Source organism: Acanthopagrus latus, chromosome 16 (genome assembly GCF_904848185.1).
Source record: "Acanthopagrus latus isolate v.2019 chromosome 16, fAcaLat1.1, whole genome shotgun sequence".
In the NCBI taxonomy this organism is placed as follows: domain Eukaryota; kingdom Metazoa; phylum Chordata; class Actinopteri; order Spariformes; family Sparidae; genus Acanthopagrus; species Acanthopagrus latus.
In genome coordinates this window covers 25,035,963-25,052,949 of record NC_051054.1, presented here as the reverse complement: position 1 = coordinate 25,052,949, position 16,987 = coordinate 25,035,963, and the positions used below count along the sequence as shown (strand labels likewise).

Here is a 16,987-nt window from a genome sequence, read left to right as displayed (position 1 = left end):
ACGGCCTGAACCAGGCTGTCCGTGATATTAACTCCATATTTGACAGCGCAGTGTTTCTATCCAATCTGAAAAAAAATGAGTATCACAGTTCAAACTCATGAGCTCCACCTCTAGTACTGGGAAACACTGAGAGCTAAAAAGGAGCAGCATGAACAGCATCAAGTTGAAGAGACTGAGGAGTCCATTGACTCAAACAATTTTTGGAACAAATGGCATTCATTCAACAAATCAAACAAGGAAGAATTGGCTATTCAAAACAGGGAAATATGGAAGAAACATTTTGAAAATCTATACAGTGCAATCACACTGGATTCTGACCAAAATAATCTGCTCAACAAACTAGAAATCCTTGAATCAGTCATTAAAGACCAAAATCCTTTAGATTATGAGATGAGTGAAGGGGAACTGCTGGCTAAGATCCAGACCCTGACGCCAAGGAAAGCAAGTGGCCCTGATGACATTTTAAATGAAATGCTTCAGTTTAGCAGCCAGAAAATCAAGACTGTCATACTGAAATTATTCAATCTGATACTAAACATTAGAAATTTCCCTGACACCTGGAGCCAAGGGCTTATCACTCTAATCTTCAAAAGTGGAGAGAAATATGATCCAAACAATTACAGAGGCATATGTGTCAGCAGCAACCTGGGGAAGTTATTCTGCAGCATCTTAAACAGCCGACTGCAAAACCTTCTCATTGAGCACAATGTCCTGAGCAAGAGTCACATCGGTTTTACACCACAACACAGAACCACTGACCACATCTACACTCTTCACACCCTCATCCAGAAACACATCCACCAGAACAACAACACAATATTCTCTTGTTTTGTAGATTTCAAGAAAGCATCCGACTCAATTTGGCATCATGGTTTGTTTCTGAAATTACCAGAAAAAGGTATTGGAGGAAAAATCTACAACATTATTAAGACAATGTATATAAATGATAAATGTGCTGTCAAAATTGGAACTGGGGAAACGGATGAACTGGCTGTTTACAATATAGAGATGAACTGGCCAAATCCCTGGAAGAGTCAGAGATCCCTGTTCTCACCCTCTCTGACACAGAAGTTAAATGTTTACTATTTGCAGATGATCTAATACTGCTCGCTCAGACAAAGGAGGCGCAACACAAGCAACTAGATCACCTACAAAAGTTCTGTCAGACCTGGGCCCTGAAAGTTAACCTGGAAAAGACAAAAGTCATGGTCTTCCAGAAATGACGCAAGAGTCAGAAAAATCCCCACAGGTTCCAGCTGGACTCTACGGACTTAAAAAACTCTAACAGCTACACATATCTAGGACTAAATATCGCATACACGGGAAATGTCAACCTGGTCATTAAAGATCTCTGAGAAAAAGGCAGAAGAGCTTTCTGGACTATAAAGACGTCTTCAAACATAGACATACCTGTCGAAATTTGGATAAAAATATTTCAATCAATAACTGAACCAATTGTATTGTATGGTAATGAAGTGTGGGGCCCTCTCGTCAACCAAGACTTCGACAAATGGGACAAATACTCAATGGAAAGCTTGCACACTAAGATCTGCAAAAGCATCCTCAAAGTTCACAGGAACACCCCCAATAATGGATGCAGAGCTGAACTGCTGAACTGATCTGAAAAAGAGCAATAAATTCCTACCAACACCTCAGAACCAGTGAGCCCAGCTCCTACCACTACAAAGCCCTACGATGCCAAGAGGAGAGCAGAGAAGGGAGTCCCCTCAGCCAGCTGGTCCACAGGCTGAGCTCCAACAGCACCGGGCACAAAGACCGCCCTCACACTATCCAGCCCAACCAAATTATGGCAAAAGAAAAAGACAATTACATCAACTATTGGACATCAACAGCCAAAACCCAAAGCAAACTCCAATGCTATTTGGCCCTTAACAGACAGTACTCCATGGCAGATTATCTGATCTCTAACTGACCCGGGAGTAAAGAAAACTTTGACTATGTACAGACTCAGTGACCACAGCCTTGCCTTAGAGAGCGGCAGAAACAGACAGGCCTGGCTGCCTGGAGAGGACCGGCTGTGTCGGCTCTGTCCACACAGACAGGTGGAGACAGAGCAGCTGCTGCACTGTGACACATACACAGACGTCAGAACCCACATACACACTAAAATCACATGTACAACCCCAAACTTCCCCAAACTATCAGACCAAGAAAAACTCCACCATTTACTAGGAGAGCAAACTGGCACTGCTGTAGATGCAGCGAGAAATGTGAATGCCTGCCACAGGAGAAGAAACGAGCTGCACAACACCTGACATGATTTCCTACACATGAACCAGCTGATCCTGACTGGGTTCATACCTGCACACTGATATTTTGTTTATTATTGTTGTTATTGTTGTGAGAGAGAGAGAGAGAGAGAGAGAGAGATGACAAGAAGCGGCATCAAAAATTAGCTCCTGAATTTTTCTCAAACTTGGACCTAAAAAGTGGGACATTTTACAGAAGAACTTTCAAATATTCTTCAGAAAAAGACTCTAAAGAAGAGGTAACAAGATTAATTATCAAAACAGAAGAACCATCAACTATCGAGCTGTCAACTGTATAGCTTGATGTCAACTGCTAACAAAGATACTACCTGGTACCAACATTTATAATGAGAAACTGCACTAAAGACAATAACAGAAGAGGTATCCTATGAAGGCAAGAAGAAGAACAAACAAACAAACCAAAGGCTAGAAAAGCAAAGAAAGTAAACAGTTAGCCTCACCCCCTGTGGAGTAAACAAATGGTCACCATGGAAACCTGACATAAGGCAGCTAACAGAACAGAAAGCAGTGAGGTTGGATACTCTGCTAAATGTAAGAGTGCAGCAGCTAGGGAAAAACACAAGGACAAGACACTACAGGAAAATCCAGAGGTCCTCTGCACTGACTACACCCAACACAAAGAAGGAAGGAAGAAGAACAACCTCATATTCTTCACCGACTCCATCTACATCTGGAAAGATAGCATACACATACAGTGAAGGCATAGGCTCAGGAGGCTAATTAAAGATCTGCAAAGATGAACAGCTGAACAAGGATGACCCTCTGCTCACCATCACATGCTACACCAACGCAAATATAATGGTCCAGGGGAATGAGGCCAACCTGAAGTCCTTTGAAGAGGCATTCTCCTTGTTAAAAGCTGAGGTGAACACAAAGAGGATCAATGTCCCCTCTGACAGTGAAGATTATGAGAGCCCAACAGAGAACCCCACCACCTTGTCCATCTCTGCCCCTCCCACACCTGCTCCACCAACCAGCTAAGGAGAGGATGGCCCTGCTGGAGCTGTCCTTTGCTGAATTCAAAGAGCTGACCCAGGCCAGGCTGTCTGACCATCAAGACAATACTGTGCAGTAACTTCATGAGGAACTCCAGCAGCTCAAGAGAGACAACCAAGCCTTGGCATCTGACCTCAGAAGAAGTGTAGAAGCACTAAAACAGGAGAGTAGTGTGCTCCATGCTCAGTTAGACAAAGTGAAGGAGGATGCTGAGGATAGAGAAAGGAGCTTCACCAGGAAAGTCCAACACCTGACAGACTCTCCACAGTCTCCACAATGATAACTACAGTGACACAGACTCTCCCTGCCAGTGTCCCAAACCACTGCCTTGTCTCTGTCCCATCGTCTCTGCTCTGCACCCAGCCCAACAACACACCCACACAGCCAGCCGCCAACAGCCTGCTCTGTCCATCCCAGCTTCCCTACACTCAGCCAGAAGAACAAGCACAAGAACAAGCTCCACAAGTGGTCCTGCTGGCTGACTCAAATGGGAAATTCCTGGACACAAACAAGTTTTTTTCCTGGTAAAAAAAGTGCTATCGAAACACTGCAGCACCACAGGCCAGGCAATGTAGCTGTTAAAAAAGGAGACCCTCAGGAGCCCCCAATAGCTGGTGATCCACACAGGAACGAATGACCTACACAGCCTCCAAAAGGACAGTGCCGAGGCAGTGAGGAAGATAGCTGAGCAGGCCAGTCAGGAATTCCCTGAAACCTGCATTGTGGTCTACACCCTGCTACCTAGGACAGACACTCCTCCCCATGTCATCCATGACATCAATATCGAGATCAGAAAGGGATGTGTCCTGGAATGTGTGCTAAACCGTGCAAGGGAGGGCGGTGCATTTTGGAGGGTTGGTCAAGGCAAATATTTCAGACACAAAAAACTACCTATATCCTTCAGCAGGGGTTGCTATAACCTAGGCCAAAGCGTTTTTGCCTATAACTCCCACACCGTATGTCACACATTCGAAAACCTTGTATCCCCAGATTGACTGAATCACTTTGCAATTGGCCTCGCCCACATCTGACTGAACTTTTTTCGCAAAATCGCAGAAACTGGAAAACTTACTTTTTCAAACTCCTCCTTGGGACTTTGTCCAATCTCCATGAAACTTGGCACGTACACTCTCCAACTGGACCTGATCTAAAGAATTTTGCTTGGTCAAGAAATGCGCAAATTATTACCAAACAAATTTCTGCAGCTAGCTATAAAAATGTAAACTGTTTGATAAAAAATGCAAAATGCTATTAACACCAAATTTGAGGTCCTTGGTTGCCATTACACTGGGAAAGGATGAGTAGGATGAATTTGGCCACTAGGGGGCGCTAAAAATATGTGAAGTTTATATCTCTTGAACGGCTACACCAGTTTTGTTTTTTTTTTTTAAAATTTGGTCGGTATGATGTAGGGCCAATCCTGACGCCATATCTTGAAGTTGGTCATGACTGGTCAATGTGGGTGTGGCTTATTGCAAGATAAACAACAAACATTAATTTCAGCCAAACTATTATGCTGACAGCTTTGAAATTTATATTGTACAGATAGAATAGGACACAGTTCTTACATACCAAAAATTGCACATGTTCTCCACTAGGTGGCACTATAATGGATGCAATTGCATTTTTGCCTGTACCTTCCACATTTTAAATAACAGAATCGCAAACCTTATATCCATATGTTTCCTGAATAGAGCTGCGTTTTCTGACACACCCACTTCTGCCGCACATATCTTAGCTAAATCGCCACATTTGCAAAAAACTCCTCCTACAATTTAAGTGCCATCTGCCTCAGTCTTTGCACATAGAATCTCTGGATGTGTCTTATGAAAACTTGTCCAAAGAATGTTGGCGCTCCAAAAAATCTGCTAGTTATAACCGAACAATATTTTTTTGCTAGCCGAAAAACACATATTGTTTCATATTTTGGTCAAACTACATGCTTTCAACATCAATCTCAAGTCAGTTGTTCCTGAAGTCATCCAGAGGCTCTGTGCCAAATTTGGTGCAAATTCGCTTATGAGTGGCACTATAACAGATGTAAATGCGTCTTTGCCTTTAACTTCCACAATTTAAAGAACACATTCATAAACATCATATTCATATATTTCCCCAATAGATTATATGGGCCCCGCCCACTTTTTCTGCACTTTTCCTTTGCTAACTCTAGCTCTCTTACAAATATGGCCGAAGCTAGACACCAGGAATGTGTAGAGTGCACTAAGGGGCCGCCAGGTGGCACCATTGCACCAAAAGGGAGGCCATAAGTACAAGTTTCGAAGCTGTAAATATAAGGACAGTTATAGTCTATCCCTGGTTCTTTGCCCAGGATGAGAGCACTCTGTGTGGGCTACACTCCACCAGCCCAGATTCCTCACTCTGTCTGGTTGTCTGCTTATAATACCAGCTTCCAAACTTGTATTCATGGTCTCTGGCTCCCCACCAACAGCCCCCAAGAATCCTCCAGATTCCCCCTCTCCATCCCTGGTACTTTGCCCAGGATCAGAGCACTCTGTGTCAGCTACAGATCTCCAGATTCCCCCCTCTCCGTCCCTGGTACGTTGCCCAGGATCAGAGCACTCTGTGTCGGCTACAGACCTCCAGATTCCCCCCTCTCAATCTCTGGTACTTTGCCCAGGATCAGAGCACTCTGTGTGGGCTACACTATCCACATCCCTCCTCCCTCTGGTTGTCCCCTCCAGGGACCCTGCCCACCAGCCAAACCTGTGCATCCACTCTTAAAAAACTAGTAAACGCGTAAAAGGGGCCCGACAACCTCTAGTTAGGGTTAGGGTCACATCTAAGGAGGATAAACACAATCCAGGACCATCCTTTTCTAATTTACAATCATAAAAAAGGCACTTCTTTGTAGAGAAACTGTTTTGTTCTGAAATCCAGATGCTTAGATCCTGAAACCGGGTATCGAGTGTTCATCGGCCTGAGAAAAGAAAAGGGTAAAAGTGTGTTGGGTGGGGGGCTTCACCTGCTGAAGAAAAGGGGTTGCTCTTCCTGTTGAATATCTTCTCCTTGCCAGGTCAAAAAGTGAACAAGGGGGACCTTCTAGAGCCATGAGCTGGAAAACAGTCAAAAGTAGGTTAAAGTTGAAACCTGTACAAGGTCTCCTGTTATGAGGAGACGAGAGGATATGTTCCTACAGCTGTCATCGTATGCAAGTATCTTAAGTTATAATTAACTAAAAGACAATGAACTTTTTCACTTATAGCTGTTATGTTAAAACCATACCTACCTCATTTAAAAAGTTTTTTCCATATGCACAGATAGATTTGTTTTCCCTGCGTAGGATGATAATAATGATACTTCCTCAAGTTAAAGCAGCTATCAGGAACTTTCAGAACTTTTCAACCCTAGATAAAAGCAGTATAAACATAAATATCTTGATCTGGCTATTGCATGTATTTTTCCCCCCCTTTTTTGTGTGTGTGTTTTTGTTTTGTTTTTTAAAGCAATTGAAAGAAACAGATATTTTTCATACTGTTTTTCTTTTTTAAACACAGCTGTATGCAGGATGCATGGTTATGAGGTAATGCATCTTATTGTGATTATGTAATATATATATAACTGTAATATGATACTGATGATGATGAAACAAAGCAAAGAAAATGTTTAGACACCTTAGTTAGCCTAGATATTGCCCACAACTTGCACATTCAGTTGCTTGATAAAAGTAATTTTGTTGAGAAAATCCAAGGTTATCAAGATTCCCTAGCAATGTTGTGAATTTGATGAGAATCAGACACATTGACAGGCATGAAGAATAACTATAATAAATAATAATTTGTCTTGTTTATTTACACATGTTCCTACCCAGTGCAAACTACTCCTAATAGATGAGGGGCCCTATATCCAGAGTCCCCATTCCATTCTTGAATTCAAAACAGTATAAAGTTCAATAGAAGCTAATATTAGACATCAGCTGACATTATTTTATAGCTGAGCTACGGCTATGAGAAATGTCCACTGCATTTGTTGCAAGTAATATAGTTATTTTGCGATATGGAATGACACAAATTGAAGTGCGTCTTCCTTTCAAAAAAGAGCAAATGAGTGTCTGTCTAGATTAACCATGTAGCGTTAGCTGCTCCGGTCATTATCTTCAGACGGTAACAAGAGATAATACTTTGGTTCTTTTCCAGTAAATGAACAGCAGCAGGCAGATGGTTTATCATTTTAACCTTTCAGAAGCCCTGAATTGCCTGTAAAACTTTTGAATCTGGACTTCCATAATGACTTCTCCTACAGTAGTTTGTCCTGTTAGTTAATTAAGCTAATAGGTGATACATTTTTATTTTATTTCACTTCATTGTAGCACTGTATAATAAATCAAAATATTACCAAAATTGCAATGTGTTTAAATGCAATATCCAAATCACAAATAACTGAAATTTAAATAAATAAAGGCACTATAATGAAGTACTGTTGTGCTGCAGAGATATCCTGGCCTAAATATCATTATCTCAAGATGTAAGAAGACATTTTTGTTTGGTACAGACCCCCACAAATGTCAAATAAAAGTGTTTTCAATGAAAAGGAAAATCATGATGTCAAGTGATCATTCCCACCCAGGGATGTCAATTATAAATGTAATAATTGACAGTCAGAGATGGGCAAAAATGCATATACGAGATTCTTAACTTAGAATACAAAACATTTTTCATTTAGATATATAAGAACACATTCAATACAAACTACTATCATTGCATTATTAGCCAATTAGTGGCATCACTGTAGGTTGGATTTTGTCAGGCCACTTGCAGTCTTTTTGAGATGTTTCAGTCAAGTAACTTGTTTGATTGGTTTAATTTATCTCTTCTTGTAACTCTTAATGTAGCCTGGCCTGATTTAACATAAATAATAGACCATGTCAGTGGAAAAGGGTTTTCAAAAAATATCATATCATAACATATTTCATATATTATTTAAGATTAACAGATAATTGATTGTTCAGGCTATCAATTAATGACATTGCTAAAAATTTGCATCCCTGTTACCACCAGTCATGAATCATGTCACAGTCACAATAACTGTCAAAATAATGTCATTGTAACCATGTCCGTTATGAGTAGCTTTTATTAAAGTGAAATGCTCACCAAAAAGCAACCTAGGCTTTATTTTTGAATGTATATGAGTCAAACCTTTGTGTAAAAGCATAATTACGATGAAAGAGGCACTTTTAAGATTAACCGTGGTTTCATTTTCGGGCAAGCTAATTTTCAATGGAGTGCTGGGGCACTCGTACGCTAGCATCAAAATTGGACCTAACAGGAAGGACAATAATGGTGGACCGCTCCTCAAGCCCTCCTGTTAGGTCACCCTTGGGGATCGATGCTTTTTGTCTGCCATGACAGCAGCATGCCGAAGATACAGCTGCTGACATGAGTTGTTCAAAACCCTTCTTTTTAGTAAATTCTGTGTACACAAGTAATGTTCTCAATGCTCGTGTTCATGTGTCAAGACTGTGGTGATACTATGAGCAAAGTTCATGTTGTGTCGAGCCTTCTTAGTGTTTTAAAAATAGCAAATTTGATGGTCCATTGAGAATTTGCTTGCCTGAAAACGAAACTACGGTAAATCTTAAAAGTGCCTCTTTCGCCATAATTATGCTTTTGCACAAAGGTTTGACTCATATACATTCACAAATAAAGCCTAAGTTGCTTTTTGGTGAGAGTTTCTCTTTAATATGGATCTGGCACATTTGTATGACAGGGTTATATAAAAACATATTGACTAGTTATACAAGTATAGTATAGTAAAGTTCAATGCTCATAAAAAAATGTAGGCAAAGTATGCAAAAAAGAAGTCCTGGGTGTTTTTCATAGAAAATAATTGCAATTAAATTGCATTCAGTTACAGTACTATAAAAACAAAACAAAACAAAAAAATACTCAAATCTGTAGGCCAGGGAATTGTGTGTAGGTGTATTTAGGGCTGAAAAAACTAGTTGGGTTCATATTTGTTTTGACCTGGATTTTGTCTTCCATCTTTTACACTGTCGTCATGTTTTGAAGAGACTGCTTCGTGGCCTGTATGGTGAGCAGGAATGATTACAGCAACCACTGATTACAGCAACTTTCAATGTAAATATGTTGTATATTTTATAAAGGCATTGCATTAATGTGTGTCTGAGTATGTGTGTTGTATATGATCCCAAGCGCATGACTTTCTGCTCTTTAGCGAGGCAGTAAAAACCCTCAGCAACAGCCATGAATTTACACCCATTATAAAAATTAACCCCACCTACCTCCACCTCCCCCTCTCTGCTTCACCTTGTCTTATAGAACTATGCACATTTTAAACTTGGATTTAATCTGAAAGCAAAGTTGTAATTTGGCTTACATCCCTTCCTCTGTTGTTCCTTTGTGTCCTGCAAACCCTCCGCAGCTTCTATAACATGCAGTCTCTCTCCTACACTGGTTGTTCAAGTTGACAAATTAGTCCAAGAATATGGTGTTATTTATTTGGTGAATTCCTTCCTATGTAGCCTAATTTCCTAAACCGCTAATGACAGCAGCTTTAAAGCTTTGGCAGGCTCAGACATCCATACCTTCAGCCGGACCACATCTGTATCTCAGTGACATTTTGCATTCTTTAACCCAGATTACACTCTTGAGCTGAAAAGTCATACTCAGTCAAAGCCTTAATAAGCATATAGAAGCTTTCCAGGTGACAGTTACATTTATCTTACTGCCAGGTCTGTGATTTCACTGGCATATTGCTTTTAAAGTTGACAGGAATTAGAGTTAAAAGTGTAGCATTCTCACTACAGCTGTGCCTCTTTTCTTATCCCATGTAACTGTGTCTCTGCCTACTAAGTCCATCCAAACTAAGAATTATAAACAACAAAAGCACAAGACTGATCCAGTCTACACCAGGGGTATTATAAAGCAACAGTTTGTGCTCCGGTGTGTCATGTCTGGTTTAGTCCCTCACAGAATGCATATTTTAAGTAGAGCACAGGGGAAATTTGCAACTCTAAGAAGCATACCGTGATGAATCATTACACTGTGGAAAGTAGTATGCAGGGAGGAATCAAAGTTAAGTATGCAGTAAACTGGATTTGCCAGTAAGAACATACTTTACAGATTTCAGTTGTGTGCTATTGTCACTTTCTTAGACAATTAATAATTTGCTGCTGCAGCCTAATTTATAAAGGTTACACCTGCTCTCTGCGATGTCACAGTGTTTTTATGGATTTTTTTATACAGATCAAGAACATGACAAATTGCACACAAAAAACTACACATTTCTTTCTGGTGACAGCAGCCATATTTCCATAAAACATCAAGCAATATTTAAGTGAACCTTTGAAAGTTAAAGCTTAAATTTAAAAATAAATAAAATCTTTAAAAAATTAAGATATAATTCTGGTGTATTTCCATATGTTTTGAGCAAATAGGCTATGTATAGTCTAATTTTGTCAGACCATGACACAGTGAGGGCTATGTGGCTATGAAGTAGGCAGAGGCTAGAGATAAACAAAGCAGAGGACAAAATGGAGAGATGTCGTCAGGTATTACTTTCGATGGGGCAAATTGTACATTTTCTTGGATGCCAGCTAGTATTTTCCATGTTGCATGCTGTCCGGCGATGATACAGAAATGCAATGATTATAATGTTCATGCAAGGGCGATAAGATGATGACGACGCTGAAACAAGTCATGTAAGTTGAATGTTTGCCATGTCAGGAGTTATTTGGCAAATCTGTTTCCATCAAATCTTTAAGCAAATTAAAGAAAATTATTCAAAATTTTGCCATTTCCATGGAATGTAATCTTCTTCAAAATGCATATAAAAATGCTCTATGGAAACAGGGCTAGTGACACCTGCATCTGGGATACAGATGCTTCCTAAATATGAAATAATTTTATAGTAACCAAGGATTTGTCTGTAATTTTTAGACTTTTGGAAGAAACACAAATGTTAATAACAATAACAGTAACAGTAATCAGTTATAGTTATTAGTTACTTCCTCCAAAAAGTAACTGAGTTCGTAACTGAATTACTTCACTATAATTTTTTTTTTTTTTTTTTTTAGATATGTCTAAGAATGTGCATATTTTTGTAAGCGGGTTTCACAAGCTAGTTGCATAGAGTAGAGAACTGTATAGACAGGTACCTACACAGAACCATAAGTTCAGTCTGTGTCACAAGTTTTTGTGAAGCTGGAGCAGAAACATCCAGCTGTAGCTACTTGGACGGCTCTGTGTCCTTCTTTGTTACTGGAGCTCACGTTGGCACCTGGCCTGCTATCATCATCATTGTCATAATTGTCAACTACGCAGTTTTTGGCCACTAGTTTTATAGAAGCGTGTGTTGTTGAGAGATGCTTCATTAGATCAGAGTTGCTTACACCGGACGTGGACAGACACTTCACTCTGGGACATAATGTACATTTCACATGTACATTCTTGCCTTTTACCTCAAGGAGATTAAAGTAGTGTATGTACTCCCACTTTGAAAACGGCAACTTTTCACATGGTGTGTGTGTGTGTGGTTTGTGTTTAAACTGAACACTGCCTCTGATTGGTTTGCAAACTCTTACTTTACCATAGCCAATCATCATCACTTCTGTCTCGCCCCTCCCTCCTCTCTTACCAAAGAGAAAAAACAACAGCCGGGTCGAATGACAACAGCTTCAATGAGTAGCTTCAGTTTATAACCAGCCACATTTAATTGTCTGTAACAGCGTTGTAACGATGGAAATAGTAATTTGTTAGATTACCTATTACTGAAAAAAATAACGCTGTTTATTTTAACGCTGTTATTCCCATCACTGGCCCAGAGCAGATAAGCATTTCCCTATTGTTTACCCCTGTTTGAGTAGCGTTCGCTAAAACCTACAGTGCCCAGGTGTTTCAGGAAATGACTGAGCTTTTTTAAATATTTGACCCTACATGTGTGATCTGTATCACAGGAAGTGGTTTGAAAGAATTTAGAGACAGAGCACCAGATTTTTTTTGTTTTTTTTTTTCCAATGGAATTTGATGACAGATTTACTGCAGAATGCAGCCTTAACCTTTAACATCTATAATGTGTGACATTTTATAATTTTTTCCTTGTTGACACTGTACTTATAGGATACATTTATCCGCATGAAATCCTAGACATGATTGGAAAATCCACACAGATGTTTAAAACTGGTTAGGCTATGACACTATCCATGGTGCTGCATTTAGCAGTCATGTGAAATCCAAGCCAAAAGCTCCAGTCCCTTATGTCTAAAACATATGGGGATGAGCCTGTATGCATGTTTTGACTAACATCTGTATTATAATTGACAGTGACTTTGTGGTTTTCCGTATTTACAGTGTGCTATGGGAGCCCATGGGAGATGGAAAGCGTGTGATATCATTGGCTGATAACCACGCACTACTCTGGGACCTGCAGGAGAGCTCCACACAGGCCATGGTAAAATACACACACTACTCACACTGTAAATCACAGAACATGCAAAAACACACATACCACATCACACAATAGCTAACTCATTATTTGATTATAACCAAATAGTCTTTGTGCTATCAGATGCACACATCCTCTCTGTGTCAATAGCAGATTGTCCACTTTTCATTATGTCTCATGCATGTACGCACGCATGCACATACACAGGTGCACACACACACACACGCATAATTGCTCACTCACTCACTCACTCACTCAGTATCTGGGTAGGTTTCTAAGCTATGATCACTTTAATATTGCTCTGATCAAGTCTTTCTCGCAGTGATAGTTACAGCCTTGTTTCATAAGTAGTGTTACCTGTGCGATACATTGAATTTAGCATAAAAGTTATGGAAACAGCACCACATGGCCAAATGTATGTGGACGATGAAAGATCTATCCATTTATTAGATGATCATGAAACATCTTTCGCATTACAAAGCCACAGGCATTAATATGCTGGTTTTAATCCATTAAAACTGGACCTAATTATTTGGCTGTGTGATTGTTTTTTCTTCTTTTTTTTTTTGAGTGCCAAAAAATATCCTTGCTCCAGGGTAGTACTTTCCAAAGGTTCAAAAATTATCTGAACAGCACTAGTTGGTCACACACAGTCACTGTGGCTGCTACAGTGTAATTCAAAATAAAAGGAAATGTTGGCAACCACCAAGGTATCAAAGTTACACTGACAGCTTCTCCACAAGGGTAGATTTTAAGGAGAGTGTGTGCACCAGCTAAAAGTGAGGAAGTGATTTTATTTGATGACAGTTCCATCTTGGTTATTATTTAAACTGTAACAAAACAAAAACAATAATAACTCGAAATAACTGTCTTGTTTGTCATTTATAAAAACAGTTATATGATAATTTGTAACTGCACTAATTTGCATAATTTGTATTTCTTCAAATGTGAGAGACCACAGAGAAGAACATGATAATGGGACCTCTTAGTTCCTAACAAAAATGTGGACTTGAATCATTCAGTGCATTTACATGCACAGCTTAATCGGATGACAGCCATAGTTTGTCTATGCTACTCAATCAGACAACTGCAATTGTCTGAGTATACATGCCGGATAATCAAATTACTGGCCAAAGCATGTCATACCCTGGTATGCTAGGTGGCGCTATACCCATTTCAACTAGTGGTAACAGACCCAACTCCGGCTGACCTCTTTACGTCACCAGCTGTCTTGGCATTCAAGAAAGATGGCATACGAAGAGCGAGGAGAAGCTACATCTTTGTACATGTTGTGTATGGTGTACATGAATTAATTACACAAACTAGATGCACACTGGCACTCTTGCTTGTGGTTATTTTGGAGGAAGGCCACCACCGCCACCATCCTTCTAATTCCGGATCACGGCCTCGAGAAAAAGATCTCGACCCTGCGCAGAATGCAAAATCTGATCCAATTTGATGGAACATATACATGCAGGAGTAATGTGACTATCAATCGAATAATCTAGCATTTTAATCCGACTATGAGAAATCCGATCCGGTTGGATTTTAGTTAAACTAAGGTGTATACATGCATCTCGAAAATAAGATCATAGTCAGACTAACCTAGTAATTCGGTTTTCTTGAGTGTCATGTAAACGCACTGATTGTGACTTGATCTCAACTAACTACTTGTGATGTGAAAATTGACTTGATTTTTGTCTTTCCAGTGTGGCTGTCAGTAGTAAACTATTGAAAAGTTAGGGAGGAAATGTGTTTATTGAGAAAAAATGAGTGATCATTCATCAAGTTATTTTTTTGTATGATTACATTAATTTCACTAAATATTAAGTGACTGGTTCTTAGTTTGGTGCCTGAGTTTAGTTGTTGGAACTGTTTGCTCTAAAAGGGCTCCAAACTCCACTCTCTTTGGAGGGATTTGCACAAGATTTTGGAACCTATCCACAGGAATTTGCTCCCATTAAGCAGTGGTGCAAATAGTACTCAGATCCTTTATTCAAGTAAAAGTAAAAGTGTAGGAGACACTACTGCTTGACAATAAGGGTAATTAATCACTGGCGATTAATCATACACTCGTGAATGGGGCACCACCTTTGTTGCTGAACTATTTTGAATAATCCGAGGGCCATTATTCAAAACCCAACTCTACAAGTTTGGTTTGAACTATTGGAATAAATTCCAAATCAATTTATTCAGTCTCTTATTCTGAAGCAGTGACTTATTTACAGATTGGTTCTCCACATTAAAATTACATTCCAGACAAAGACAAACAATTATATATGTTTATTGACTAAATCATTTGGGGTCAAATAAATGAAATGACAATTTTAGACAAACAACAGCAGATAACAGAAAATGTAAAGGCTGTAATTAGGAAAGTAATTAAGTTGTGTGGCCGTCCTCTGTTCTCTTAAGTTCATAAGATAGGAGACAGAACTTAGAAGTCAGAACATAGACAGAAATCAGAACTTTAGACCCCAACTCATTCTCATGTGTGTGGATCCAGCTGTATGAAGACGTTCAGCCTGTTTTTGTCTGGGAGTCAGGAGGTCCTGAAGCCTTGAGAGTTCTGGGTTGGACTGTGGTACGGCACGTCGGTCCATTAGCCAGAGGGAAGGCCAGTTATCAGGCTTCACAAAATGGCAGGCAGGAACCCAATAGCCCAACACAAAAAAAACCAGTTCAGTTGCAAAAGAATATGTTTTAATTTCAAGCGAGGGTCAAACCAGGTAGTCAGCGAGGCAAACAAATCCAAAGGGAGCAGGCAAGAGGGAGAGTCCAAAGTCCAAAAGGCAGGTCGAATCACAAGCAGGCAGGATCAGATTCAAAATACAGAACGCTGGAGAGCTAGGTTAACACACTAGACAATCTGGCAAAGAACTGAGGGAACAGGCTCAGTATAAATACTGAGGGGGCTGATTAGCTGATGAGGAGCAGGTGAGTAAGGGGGTGGAGCAGATCAGGTGGATCAAACCAACAGGTAATGCAGAGCAGGGGGGAAGAGGCAGGGTCTGAAATGACATGAGAGTTAGTGAGGAGAAAACAGGAAACAGACAGATGAAAAACTAAAGTCTGGCTGAAGTTGTGACAGCCAATACTGTGTTGAGGAACTCTCGGTCCGAAGGCCCAGCGGGGTTTCCGCCTTGGGAGTGCTGGGGACAGAATCTGTCTCGGCTGGGAGCACACAAAGTCTCTTGTGTTGGAGACTCCTTGCAAGACTTCTGAAGCAGACAATGACTGCAACATTCTTCATCGAATGATGATAGTCTTGAAAAAGACGTTTTCTTTGTTGTCTCAAGTGGTGGTTCTTAAGTTCTTATTCTTAAACCAATTCAACCGCTTCTGGATCAGGCGGTTATACTTCATCAGTATATTAAAATCAAGAATCAAAAAAGAAAAGAATCTTTTTTCTGTTGAACTAGGATAAAATTAAAGCTTTTCTTAGAGCTTGTTAAAAAAATAAAATTAGAGATTACTTTTTTTTTTCATTTAAAGTTTTTTATTTTCATAATTATAAACATGAAACATACAACTATACATACAAACATGTAAAACAAACAGAAAGGAGGTAATGCAAAACAAAAACAAAACAAAAAAACAAAACAAGACAGGCAGGTAGGCAACTCAATAAATAACTACACATATTCGGATATGAGGGGCAGTCCATTATTCAGGTAGAGTGTATGGCCTTAATGCATTGCATATCAATACAAGACAATAAATTACATCTATACATGGTTTAGCTGTTCTCTCTTGATATATTTTTGCCAAAACTATCCCATTGTTCATATCTCATGTCATTTTCAGTGTTTAATCTTCCCAGCATTTTCTCACATGCAACAGTTTCCATCATCTGAGTTCTCCACATATTCAGTGTGGGAACATGAGGCTTCCTCCAACACCTCAAAATTACCTGTGCACATCATTAGGCCAGTTTTTAAGATTCCAAAAATATGTTTGTTTAAGTGTGATACCATAGTTCTGTCTCCAAGGAGACATAATCTTGGAGATTTGGGAAGCTCACAATTCAGCCATTTCCTCATATAAGCTATTACATTTTCCCACAAGGGGAAGATCTTGGAACATTCCCATAATGCATGTATAAATGTGCCACTTTTTTTCCCCACACTTCCAGCATAGATCATTGTTAAGTAAACCCATTCTATTAAGTCTTGATGGGGTAAAATAATATCTATTAATTATTTTATATTGAATAAATTTGCCTCTGGCATCTCTTTTGTATTTTTCAGTGTTGGAGAGAATCCCCTCCCATGTTTTTT

At 39.6% G+C, this 16,987-nt stretch overlaps 1 protein-coding gene across 2 annotated transcripts in view; it reads left to right on the top strand.

The window, feature by feature from the left end:
• Positions 1–16,987, top strand: part of eipr1 (EARP complex and GARP complex interacting protein 1) — a 171,827-nt gene that overhangs the window by 46,907 nt on the left and 107,933 nt on the right. For both annotated transcript variants that reach the window (XM_037072218.1, XM_037072217.1), the window contains exon 5: positions 12,614–12,713. In XM_037072218.1, the coding sequence (XP_036928113.1) occupies positions 12,614–12,713 (100 nt within the window). The remainder of the gene's footprint in view (positions 1–12,613; positions 12,714–16,987) is intronic.